A 13,395-nucleotide genomic window follows, 5' to 3' on the forward strand; every position below is an offset into this window, starting at 1 on the left:
GCCAGAGGAACAACATGTAAGGATATGCACAGTGAAGATGCCGTAATGAACCCATTGCTTTGTCTGCTAACTGGAAATACTATCGGAAACCACACAAGCTGTGTGTGCAGCCATGTATCACAGAGGATTTGGCCAAAGTAAGAACTACTAGAGGCAAATTGCTAATGCCTTTCAAAAGGGAATGCAACTTTGGAAAGTTTTAGCTTGACAGGTCCCCTGAAGTTAGATTTAGACCCGGCTTTTGGGTTGACGTAATGTAACGTTTTAGTGACAAGGGAGCGTAATTGGCCATGTTTAAGTAAAATCAGATTGGAAAAATCAATGACACTTAACGTCTGTTCTTGTAAGACTATATGCTACTGTGACCACATCTCCCTCACTGTGAGGACCACGGTAGTGAGAAACGGTGGGCCACAGTGAATACAGGAAAAGAACAAAAAGAAATACTTATTATGGAAATGCTCACACGTGCTGCTTAGAATACTTGAGTATGACACTCAAAATTATAGGGAGCAGTCACCTGAGAAGCCATTTGTAAGTGACCAAAACAGGTTTCAAAAGTTATTCTTTACCCAAGAGCCTGCGACAGGACTGTAGCAAGGTGAAGGCCAGTCTGGGCTACAGTCAGGCAGTCTGGGATGTGGACTGAGGCTTGTCTCAAAACACAGTTTCAGAACTGTCCAGGTTGCCACCCTGTGACCTCTGCTCAGACCACCATTGCAAGTCACATGAGTAACCTGTTCCCCAAACATACAAGAGCCACTCACTTCAACTCCACTTGTGAACAACTTGTGTGTAGACCTGCCTCGATCCTTCTGCTATTTTCCTGTTATTAGTAAGATATGGCATGTACTCTGAGGGAGAAAACAGACCCATTTCACACAGTATTTCAGGGGCACTCAAGGAAGGGTCTAGAACATTTATCTTATATCATTCTGCTGCACCAAAATGACACTGAACACACTTGAAACTGCTGTCAGGGTCCAGAGTCCACACTTTTGCCTTAAGAAAATGATGTCCTGGAACACAAGCGGTTGCCTGCCACCACCTGCCAACTCTCAGATACAAGTACGGCTGGCTTGACCCCAGAGTGTGCAACATCCGTCGCATGCTCAGCCTCTGCCCACCCCTCCACTCACTAGGGATCACTGTCAGCACCTGCAGATCTGTGTCTCCGATGCCCCAGATAAGGACTGAACCTGGGAGGAAAGCATAGCCTGGTTCTGACAGTCACCCCGGGCACCTCTTGGCTGCACCAAGTCCATTTCATTGTAAAGTTGTAGGCATTACATACCAGGCTATGAGTTTCCTGCTCCCCACAGAGCACCTGTGTTGTCACAGCAGTCATCAAGGGTAGGTGCTCATGTTTTCAGTTTGGAAAGCATGGACCTGAGTGTCAGCGGCTCATCCCCTAATACATGTAGAGAGGTAAAAAGGAAATGCAGGCTGTGTGACTCTACAATGTGTGCCCAGCAGATCCTAAAAGCATGCTTTCAGAGCTTAAAAGAAAAAGAAAGGCTCATTATTAGAAAAAAAAAAGAAAGAAAATCCCAGCCTACTATGAATTTTGTTAAGGATTAAGAAACCCCTCCATTAAGGGGTTTAAAATAAAACCTAACTTGACATATATCAATGTAAAAATGAGCCAGAATGACTTTTAAATAACTTATGCTTAAGATATTTTAAACTGTGCCCCCACGTCTTCAGAAGCACTGTCTCTGTAATTTAGTGCTGTTGTGGGCTATGACTTTTGCTAAGCACAATGTTTCAGTTATGTTGAGAAACTGTGCCAAGCTCTCCAGAAAACACATCTACGCATCTTTACAATGAGATTGTGGCAGAAGAAAAACGCCCTCCACCTCATATGGATGCACTGTAGGATTCAGTTCAGTTATATTTCATCAACTGTAGGGAGCAGACCATACATGCTGCAGAGTTTCCATTTAGCAAACCTCAAGAAAGTCATAGCACAGAAAACCCAAGGGCATGACACAGCAGAAAGCCGCCCCAACACATCTCAGAGGATGACACACAGGGAAACCCAAAGAAATCCTAACTACTGCCAGGCATTGAACACCAGGGGAATAGCAGATGTTCCAGGCACAGACATTTCATTTACTGATTTCAAAGGCTTGCTTTCCAAAAATCATTATTTTCCCCAGGAGGGTGGGATTTTTTTTTTTTTTTTTGGTTTTACGAAAAGGGTTTCTCTGTATTGTTTTGGAGGCGGTTGGTCCAGCCTGGCCTTGAACTCACAGAGATCTGCCTGCCTCTGCCTCCCAAGTGCTGGGATTAAAGGTGTGTGCCACCACCGCCCGGCAGGGTGGGATAGTTTTACACACATGTGTACCTGCCCTTTCCCAGTGACCTTTCCCAGTGACAAACACTTCCTTCTCCTGTGTTTCAGGGTTGCATGCATTTTGTTTTCTGAGGACTGCAGAAAACATTTAAAAAGAGTAAACACTGAAGTGTTAGGGTGAATTCTGGGGCTGGTTTAAAAGTTCACAGGAACCCCAGTACCCATTTCTACCATTGTCACAATGGCAACTCCATCCACACAGTGTCAAACCAAGTCACATGATTAGGGCAGCTCTGATCTCAGCCAATCCCATGTCACTACCAGCTATTGCCCAAGATCTAGTGACACAAATTGACTACACGTCTACCAAGCAGGGATATCCCACCTCTGCAGGGGAGTGGCAAAGGGCTCTCCATCTCACTGTGCATGCCTTAGAGACCCAAGAAGTACCATGAAGTGTCAGGAAGTCACAACTTGGCTTTGACTCAGTTGATTTTGGGCAAGCCAGTGACTCCCTGGCCTTGACTCTTTCTCTGTGGAGTCCATCAATGAGATGTAATGATCACACTTACACCACTGGGGCACAAGTTCTACTTCCTCACAAAGCTAATTCCACTAAAATTCCCCATGCTGTCATGTAACATGAATTAACAAAATACACAGAGACTGATATTGGGGATTCAAGCAAGCTGAATATCAGAAAAGCAAAGCAGCAGGCCACTAGCTCTTACCTCTCCCTCAGGCTGAATGGGCTGATCCTGTCTCCAGGAGCTCTCACCAAGCCTCAGACTGTAACCTTTCTTCAGCGTGGCTGGAGAATGAATGCCTAATACTGAGATCTTGCTTTTGTCTTAAATACTTTCCTAATGTTGGAATTAAAGGTGTGAGCTACAATTCTCTTTTTGACTGGTTCACTCTTGTGTAGATCTGGGTGGCCTTGGACTCACAGAGATACGTCCATCTCTTAATCTTGAGTCCTAGGATTAAAGGTGTGTACCACTACCTCCTAGCTTCTGGCTGCTGAGATTAAAGGTGTGTGCCTGGCTTCTATGGCTTGTGGCTGACTTTGATTTCTGAATCCTCAGGCAAGCTTTAATAGATCATAAATAATATATCACTTCACTGTCAGAAGGGCTCTGCTGAAATACTGGTATGCAATTTATATACACAGGGCAACTTCTCATGCCATGCTGGACAGCCGGGTTGGGCTGCGTCCTTCCTCTGAGATGAGGCCTATGAACAAAGTCCTTGAAGACAAGAAGAGCAGGGAGTTGTCAGCACCCGCCATGGGGCCAGTAAGGTTGTAGACCACAGCCATGATGGGGAATGGGCAAAGCCTTTTCCATATCTACTGGAGACCTTCTTCTCTCAGATGTGGAAAAACCTCACTTGCTCAATGAAAGTCTCCTACTGAGAAAGTGTCTGCCTTGCACAAACTTGAACTTGAGTGAGATGATCTGTGATGGCTTCACCTGTTCCTAGGAGTCACCCTCATAGCTGCCTCTCAATCTCCCGCTTATCCTGTGTGTAAGAGGGGAACACTGGTGTCATGGAGAGGCAGTGTGTCTGGCTGATACAATGCACAGGGGTCTTAATGTGGGGATGGAAGTACAGGATAGTTTTGTTTTAATTACTACGCTTCTAATCATGGTCTGCGTACAGCCTGTTGCCCCACCATACCTTGCAATGCTGTGAGATGAATCTGTCAAGCTGACACACTAGTCTTTGGTCTCAAAGAGCTTTCCCTCAAAGCATTGTGTAATATGACATGTATCTAGTTAAGAGCTTGCATCTGAGGAAACCCTGGTTCAGGCAGGTAAATGGACTCATCAAAATCGTATGAATATATGGGGTTTCTCACTGGCAACCTAGGGTGTCCTTCACTGGTTCAGATTTGTTTCTCTAAAAGCCACGAGGTCCAATTTTGGTAGACAGCACAAACATGGAAACTGAAAAGTTGGGAATGATGGCGGTGTCTTCTGTACACATGTTTCTCTTATTGGTTGATGAATAAAGACTGTGGCCAACAGGGCAGCAAGATAGGCGGGATTAGGAGATGAGGAGGATTCTGGGAGGTGTAGGCATAGAGCAGTCACCATGTAGGATGCCAGAGGAGTCACAGGTCCCTGGGCTTTTCTCCGGTAAGATAAGACCATGTGGAAATACTTAGATTAATAGAAATGGGCTAGTAAATAAGACAGAGCTAGCCAATAAGAAACCCTAGTCATTTGCCAACAGTTTCATAATTAATATAAGTCTCAGAGTGTTCATGTGGGGCTGATGTGGGTGTGGGACCAGGCTGGTGGGAAAGAATGTCCATACCAGGGAGCTAAACCTTGGATCATAAAATGATGAACTTTCATGAATGACTCTTGCAGAAGTATGATGTGTATAGCCAGGGTGGTGGGTGTAGCAGCAGAGGTCTCATGCAGGGCTTTCTAAGATTCCAGTGACTCTCCATCTTCTACAGAGTTACCTAGTGGACCATGTGAGGTGCCAGCATGGCGTTTGCAGGCTGTGGTTGATGTCCAGGATGCTCTGCTGCAGAAGGGGTTTTGCACTGTGAGGAAGCTCACCTGCTTGTGTTTTTGTTCTTGTGACTTTGTGACCTCTGGCTTGATTTGACTTCTAGCTGGTAAGTGGAGATGGTGGGATATGAGTGTCTTTGCTCACTGTCCAGCCACCTCCCTTTTTCCTGTAGGGGATGAATTTGCTAGCTTTGTGGAAGTGAGATTCCTGGAACTGGCTAGGCCTGGAGTGAGCTTCCTTCTCACACTGGGCCCCATAACAGGCATGGCTTTAAGAGGGGTACAGTGAGATCCACCCAGGACACAACAGTTGTCAGCATGTAGTGGACATGGTGCGTCTAACTTCCTCGCCTTCGCACAGACCATGGAGATAGTGGTTTCTGGTGGTCAGAATCATAGCAATATTTGTACTTTAAATGATCTCCTACTGCTTTCAAAATTTGAAAAATTACCCATTTTAGTCTTTTTAAAATTTTAATTAGAAACTTCTTTTGGTGCATGTAGTATTGCACACTTGTGTGGTATTCTGAGACTCGTGCCTGTTCTTGATTGTTGTTGGCCTTATTGTTTGTGAGAGGGTCTCTCAGTGAACTCAAAGCTCGATGATTAGTCAGCTACACTGACCGGCCAATGAGCTTAGAGAATCTGCCTGTTTTGTCACCTCCCTCCCCCACTCCCTTAGAGGCACATGCTACTGTGCACAGTTTCTAACGTGGGCTCTGAGCGTCTGAATTCAGCTCTTCAAGCTTGCGTGGCGGGCACCTCACTGAATGAACCTTCTCACTACCTGAAAATGGCACTTAAATAAAAGCAAACAGTTAATTGGTTCCCTAGATTTATACAAAACAACATAAATACCTCAAAAATAAATTCAACTACAGGCTCCAGAAACAGTAAAATTGAGGGTGAGGCCTTCCCACTCGGTGGCTGAAAGTCGCAGGGCCACTGGGGTAATGTCAAGTCCTGGCTGCACTTCTACAATAGGCCACCTGGGAACAACGAGGGGACCACTCCTCATTCGGCCAACAAACAAAACTCAGTGACCCAGCTTTGCATGTGCTTCTTTTTCTGAAAGTGCTGGGTAGAAGAGGAGCTTGTCTACAAATTGTACCCCTCGATATGCGAGAACAGTTTGTGTCCTGAGTCTTCAAGGTCCGCAGCTGAAGGACCACCGTGACAACCAACAGCCACAGGTGGGAAGACCACACGCCGAAAGCTGGTGTTCAGGATGGAGAAGTCCACACACTTGCTGCCAGCCAGTTTCTATTGATCATGACTGCTTAGGAGGAACCCGAGCAGGCAGGCCACCCTTAGCATCTTGTCCTTTTAGTCCAGCAGCTGCTTTGTATGTCTGGGGAGAGCATGAAAGCCGTAAGAAGGCCAAGGCTGTAGCTGAACTGGTAGAGTGCTTGCCTAGTATACATGGAGCTGTGTCTGAGCCCTCACTCTGAATACACTGGGCAAAAGTGGTGCATGTCTGTAATTCTAGCACGTGGGAGTTGGAGGCACGGCAATTAGGAGTTCAAGGCTAGTCTCACCTACATAGCGAGATTGAGGCCAGCTAGGAATACATGAAACCCTGTCTCAAAAGAAAAAGTGGTAAGAAGAAGAATGACAATACGGGGTATACTTGGTTGGCCCCCAGGCACACTGGGAAGAGCCAGTCTTTGGCCTTTGAAGTGAGGTTTTCTGGGTCCCTAAGCATCTTTGAACAATGAGAAGCCCCTCCCCCCAAACTATCCCAATAATTGCATGGAATCAGGCAAGAAGCTGGGTCTGTCTTCATAGTTGGAAGACCAAAGTCACAACATTTGAGTACCACCTGTCAGTCATGCAGCCATGCTTTCTGGTAAGGTTCTAGTTGACTCCCTGGAACCATTTTAGTTGACCAGGTGTTTGAAAGTCTGGGCTCCTAAGATATGCTTCCATCCTGTAAAACGTTGCCCCCGACCTGTGTTTTAGTATTGGCAGTGTCTGAAATATTAACACTTTAAATGCAGATGAAAAACTTCCACTGTGACTGGAGAACTAGCTCAGGGGTTAAGAGCACTGACTGTTCTTTCAGAGAACCTGAGTTGATTCTCAGCACCTGCATGGTGGTTCAGAACCATCTGTGAGACCAATTCCAGGGGATTCTAATGTTTTCTGAAGGTGCCGGGCATGCATGCGGTGCACAGACATCCATACAGGTGAAACATCTACATACATTAAAAGAGACATACATACATACATACATACATACATACATACATACACACATACATACAGATGACAGACAGAAAGGAAGGAAGAAAGAAAGAAAGAAAGAAAGCAAAAGACTGACTTCCAGTAGAAGGCAACTCACAAGGATTGATTCTGGAGGCCGGGAGTCAGGTATGCATGGTTTTATTTAAAATGTGTCCAATAAGATTTTCCACTTGGAATGAACATTTTTACCTCTTTCTGCATGTTATCATAAACATCATCTCCGCATTTCATGGAGTTTCTTAGAAAGTTCTAGGTGATTTAACAGAAGAGCAAAATGAAAGTGTGGGGGAGATTAAATAACAGGAAGTTTACACCACAGTGAGGGTGCTCTTGCCTCAACCTCAGGGACACACAAGTGACTAGTGGGTGAAGTAACAGATCAGGTCATGCAAGTCCTCCTTGTGTCACTTGGTGTCCTTTGGCAGTTCTGGTGTCTCCTGTCACTAGCACGGAAGACAAAATGAGTCCGATGACCTCAGCAAATGGGAACATGTCTTTTGGTGGCTGAGAGGAGAGGGACACAGCCGCAAGGTTGTTGGAGCACTCCCTAAAGTCTGAAGAGAATGTTCCCCCGTCTGCTGCTCTGAGCCCCAGTGGGTGCACCTTATGTCCTGGACCCCTCTGGTGGCTGCAGCACCCCCTGCCTCTCATCAAATGGCACTGATTTATCTGTGAACAGCAGCACAACAAGGTAAGCATGGGAGGGAGCAGGGTTATTCAAGTGGCAGTTGTAGTTCTAAGTCAGCACTAGAACCTGGCAACCTTAGATTTGTGTTTTCATGAGCAAAGGTCAGAGCGTGAATGAGGTCTGAATGTCATCATAGCAGGCCACAGGCCACAGAAAGAAAAAAAGACACATCTTCAAGTGTTGTCGACCAGCCAGGAAGAGAAACAGACACGGAGCACAGCAAACAGGGGCCAGAGGGGCCCAGTGGTGTGCGGTGCTCCCGACTTGGGAACAGAGCCTTGTACATGGAAATGAGGTGGGCGGGGCATTGAGATCCCCACCCGCTGCTCAGAGCTGCTGTCGCGGAAAGAAGCTAAGGGCAATACAACAGGTGGGCAGAGGGGGCTGGGCGGGGCAGGGCCAGGGAAACATCATCATCTCGGCCTTTGTTCTAAAGTGACTTAGAGACGGTCATTTATTATGGAAACATGATCCCGAACAGTTCGCTCTTTCTCTCCGTAAACACATCAGTTCATAAATAACTTAAGCGTGTCCTTTGCATTCAGGACACAGTTCTGGCTGGAGTAGAAAGGGGTAGAAGATGCGCAGCGGTGGGAGGAGATGGCAGGGTGGCGTGTGGACGGACGGGAGGCTCAAGCGTCTAGGGTTCGTGCAGGCATCAGCCATCAGACACGGGCGGGGTGACCCAGCCGTATTTCTCATGAGTCTTCACCAAACTCTTAAAGGTTGCTTCGGCTTCCTTGCGGCTGAAGGACTTTTTTGACTTGCCGGCTTTTCTGCAGATACGTCCCTGTGTGAGATGGAGAAAGACACCAGGTTAGAGTCTCAGCAGACAGACTGTCTCCTAATAGGTTTGTTGAAGGAACATACGGCGGTAGGCATGTCTGATATCTGAATGGAGGAGGTGTGTTGACAACCAGCAAGGACGCTGTAGCACACTCATGGAAGGGATATGGGGTTTCACAGCTTTGATAGAGAGCACACTGGGGAGCCTGGGACAGTAAGCCTTTTGGGGATGTAGGAACTTCTTTTTCCAAACAACAGTACCAGCTTTATCCAAACTGGTTCCGTCTGTGAGGCTGAATTCCTGAGACACATTTGAAGGATCCCTTAGGAGGGGAGTCTTCTTACTGGAATGCTTCAAGTGTAACTCCTGGGTTTGATAGTCATGGAAATAAATACATTTACACATAGATGTTTATATTATGCTTTCACAATGCCATCCATTAAAAACTAAATTAAAATCTAAGCTTGGGAACAGTTACTGCCTTCTCGTCATTTCATGCATTATACAGCTTGGGAGGCAGGTGCGGGGGAAGGGGGGGTCAGAGATCAGAACCTCTTGCTCAAAAAGGCTAAGTGTGTTCTGAATGGCTGGAGACTGGGTTGATACGTGACAACATGTTCTTATCTACCAAATTCACCCTTAAAAAGCACATAGTTGAGTGCAAAAAATGTCGAATCATATTTTCAGTAAGTTTATGCTTCCATGCTGGGCCAAATTCAGAGCTAATCCTCAGCCACATGCAGCCCAAAAGCAGAGGTAGGGACACACCCGCTAGGCCACGAGAAATGAGAAAAGAGGGGTCACAATGGAAACAAACATGTATCTGAGAGCCCGTGGGTGGTTTGTCACTAGCAGTTGGTATGGCAGTGGGCCCTTACTGGACAGCCTGCTGTGGCTCTTAGTCATCTAGCCTCTTAAGCAACTGATCACCTGAGTTGTCCCCTTTGGTCTTGTGGATGTCCTTGCTCACTCCTAACATGGGCCATGCTTTCCTGGTGTTCCGTTCTCTCTTGGAGCAACCATGCACATGTTATACACAGATGGGGCCCAAACACCCCTAACGACCCAGCTGCCTTCCATCACCCAGCAAGCTCCTGCATCCAGTTGCCTACTGCTTCTCCGTAGCTGAACAGCTTCTCTGCATTCCTGGGATGCTACACTGATATGTCAGTGCAACTGTGTGCATGTACAGGACCTTGAGCTGGAGTCTGGTCTTCACACTGCACCAGAACCATGCTCCACCACTACCCATACACTGAGGATGGCATCTTACTTGCTGCAACCCTAGCTCTTTCTGATGAACCAAGTGAGAGATGCTGGACTGGATTCTAAATCTTTATCCAGTGGTGCTGGATCCCAGGAACCTGGGTTTGGATGCACAGCTTGCATATGCGAACTCAGAGCCCACTCTTCCAGTTCAATGGGCCTTCTCATTCACAAGGCAGGAATCCAGGGAGGGGTGCTCTGCATGTCCAATGGCCCTCTGACTTACTGCTATGTTCCTGCTATCCAGGACACTTGACACCCATTAGAAAGACTTCCACTCTGACCAAGTGAGCTTTCAAAGGGAAAAATGACTGGAGGGAAGGGGAGGCAGCAGCTGCCAGATGGCTGTAATGATGCCCCTAAGTCTCACCAGGGTATGAGCCCCATGCTTAATTATATGCTTCCATACTCTATGAAAGGTGGTTATACCCTATAACAAGGGGCCACCAAGATTTGGAACTCACACAGCCGTGCCTGAGGTCAAAGTCCAAAGCTTTGGCATCAGACGTAGGGGAAGGTGTTTGTCCGTGAGAGCAGTCAGTTTTAGATAATGTGAGTATTTTAACCATCTCTGCCATCCCTTTGGACAGTACTGATGGCTGATGGTCTGACTGAGAATTCTGAATTAAAGCACCCAGACAAGCGGGCTTGCAGTGATTATAGAACACTCGGTGGCTTTGTCATGAACACAAGCTTTGCCCATTCTTTGTGAGAGTCCCAACTGTTAGAAGATACCACCAACAACCCCCTAGTGGAACAAGTAGCCCTTTGTTGCTTTGCTCTCTTTCTGGGACGATCATGAACACAGAGTCCAGTAGGAAGTCAATTTGGTGGCGGGAGAGAGGCTGCCAGGAGCCAGCAGCTCAGTGTCTTGTCTCCATTAAGCTACCAGCGAGAGGCTCCTGGGCCTGCAATGAGTACACACTGCCTGTCCACGTCAGATGAACCTCTTCGGCATCACACGGATCAACGTTAGGTTTCAAAAGCAGCATTCCTTCCCCAGTTCTGCCAGGTGACCGAGTTGCTTTCACTGATGTGTCCTGCAGCGCCATGAAACAGGGAGAGAAGACACCCCCCCACACACACGTCCTGTGGCCACTGCTGAGTCGGTAAGGGAGTGTGTCCAGACTGTATTAGCTGAGTGATAAGATTCACTCTGAGTGTGGCTGGCAACATTCCACAAACTGGGGTCCCAGACTGAGTAAGAGCAGAAAGCCGAGCAGCCAGCATTCATCCATCCCTGCTTCTTCACGGAGCACCGGATGTGATGCTGATGCTGCCTCACGCTCCTGTTGCCATGACTCCCTGAGGTGATAGGCCGTACCCTGGATCTGTGCACTCTGATAAACCCATTTTTCCTTAAAGTAAGTTTGTCAGAACTTTTGTAGCAGTAACAAGAAATGTTACCTAAGTGTTTGTTACAGATTCACCAAGACTAGAAAATGAATTGGAAACACTGAGGCTTGTGAAGAAGATACAATTAAGGACTGTCTGTCTGGCTTACTCTCAGAGCACCCGTCTGTTTCCACATGCTAACCAGAGTCTAGACTCAGATACTTCTCTTGGATAACTCTCATTTCTTCTCAACCGTCTTTACTGTGTTTCAGAGAGTGTCACTTGGATGTGACTCTCTTCCTCCTTCACTATGAGAACTTAGTGTCATCTTGCAGAGTCTATGACAGCATTCTCAGTGCCCTTTCTCTCTCCCCAGAGCTACAAGTTGTTAAGGTGATGCCAGGGAAACAGAACTGTCTTTACTGTGTTTCAGAGAGTGTCACTTGGATGTGACTCTCTTCCTCCTTCACTATGAGAACTTAGTGTCATCCTGCAGGGTCTATGACAGCATTCTCAGTGCCCTTTCTCTCTCCCCAGAGCTACAAGTTGTTAAGGTGACGCCAGGGAAACATAGTATTTGTGTCCTCAACCTTTAAGGGTTCAACCCAACCATGATGAAAAAGAGGGTTAATCAGAAGGCTGGGCCTGCACCTGTGAAACAAAGCCCTTAGGTGTGTGCCTGTGCAGAGGCCAGAGGTCAAACTCAGGTGTCATTCCGCAGGTACCACACACACATATGTTGATACATGATCTCTCACTTTGTCTGGAACTCGCTGATTAGGCTGAGCTGGCAGGTGAGTCCAGCGATCCTCCTGTCTTTCTTCCCCAGTGCTAGGATCATAAACTTCCCCCTCCCATGCTTTTCCACATGGGTTCTGGATGCCTAGCTCGGGGCCTCACACTCACACAGCAAACACTTTGCCTACCTAGCTCTGGCTTCCGGAGGGGGGAGGACAGTCACGTGATTAAACATGAAGCCATCCCCATGTCTTAGCAGCTAACAGACTAATAGGTGACACCAAAGACGGTCCTCTCTAACTCTGCACTGTCTCCATCGTATCCACTGGGCTCCAGTTGATAGAGCCACCCTCAGCTGCCTTGTGGCTTCTTCATTCATTCAGTGTGTTGGGCACTGGCTTAAAAAAAGACAAAGCAATGCCACCTTTGGGAGCTTTAGGATCATCGAAGTGTGTTGTGGCTTTGCTGGTGTTAGTGATACTTGGGCGGGACTGGTCTGCTGAAGGTTATTCTGTACAGAGTAGGTACAAACATCATGCCTGGCCTAATTCCACTAGGTGCTGGTATGACAGTGTTCTTGTCCAGACAATGTCAAATATCCTGGGAGAACAGTCACTGCCAACTGACATCTGGCTTAGGACCAAGCAAAGGGGCCTGGGCCCATCCACACTATTCAGCAGATACACATGGTCTGGTCCCTGGAGTGGGAACAGTGCTGGATGCTGGGCTGAATAAGATTTTAAACGTCTTCTAGCCCAGTTTTGGAAAAGGAGAGGGGAGGAGGGAAACTGAGAAAAGGTGTGGGTCTGGAGAGAAGGCTCAGCCGTAAAGGCAAGGCTCACAACAAGAAATATAAGCGAAAAGGTGCGATGGTTCCTGTGTCCCCAGAGATTTTTCTTGGTGGTGCTGGAATTAGCCTTGAAATGTAGCCCCAAGCAAAGGCTTGAAATAGACTGCTGTACTCCAGGAGCCATGACCAGATGCTCTGTGGGCTTATGTATGGAAATTTTAGGCTGTGTAGTGCACCGAGGGGGGAAGGGGTAGAATTCAACTGGTTCCCTTTTAAGTCCTCAATCCAGCACGCCTCCACATGCGCCTTTGGGATGCTCTCAGTTTCCTTGGCTGCAAAATAACCATCACGGTCATGTTAGAAAATGCAGGGCTTCCAAAAAGATTCAATATGCATAAGCAGTCAAGGGGTTTTTATTGTCAAGGTATCATGTCGTCATGTCCTTTAAGGTAATGTCAGTTTGCCTTCTTATTAAAAAGTCACAAAAATTCTGTCTTTTAAAGTGCACATTATGACCTAGGCTATTTGTTATAAAACTGCTTTTAGGTAAACAGGACTCATTGTCTTATCTAATTTCCCAGCCTTCTTGTGTCCACCATAACTGTTTAACATTAACCTCAGTTCTGTATCGTTAACTTCCATAGCTTTTTATTTATCACCTTTCAATTTATTATTTACTATTGTCTGAAGTGAATTTATTATTATCAATTACCCTGT

The 13,395-nt window shown here is 46.7% G+C and overlaps 1 protein-coding gene across 1 annotated transcript in view; it reads right to left on the reverse strand.

The window, feature by feature from the left end:
- Positions 1-7,196: 7,196 nt before the first annotated feature.
- Ube2ql1 (ubiquitin conjugating enzyme E2 Q family like 1) overlaps positions 7,197-13,395 on the reverse strand; it is a 39,478-nt gene continuing 33,279 nt past the window's right edge. The window contains exon 2 of the mRNA XM_040757728.1: positions 7,197-8,552. Coding sequence (XP_040613662.1) covers positions 8,421-8,552 — 132 coding nt within the window. The 3' untranslated portion in view covers positions 7,197-8,420. The remainder of the gene's footprint in view (positions 8,553-13,395) is intronic.

This window comes from Mesocricetus auratus, unplaced genomic scaffold (genome assembly GCF_017639785.1).
Source record: "Mesocricetus auratus isolate SY011 unplaced genomic scaffold, BCM_Maur_2.0 Super-Scaffold_100015, whole genome shotgun sequence".
Taxonomy (NCBI): domain Eukaryota; kingdom Metazoa; phylum Chordata; class Mammalia; order Rodentia; family Cricetidae; genus Mesocricetus; species Mesocricetus auratus.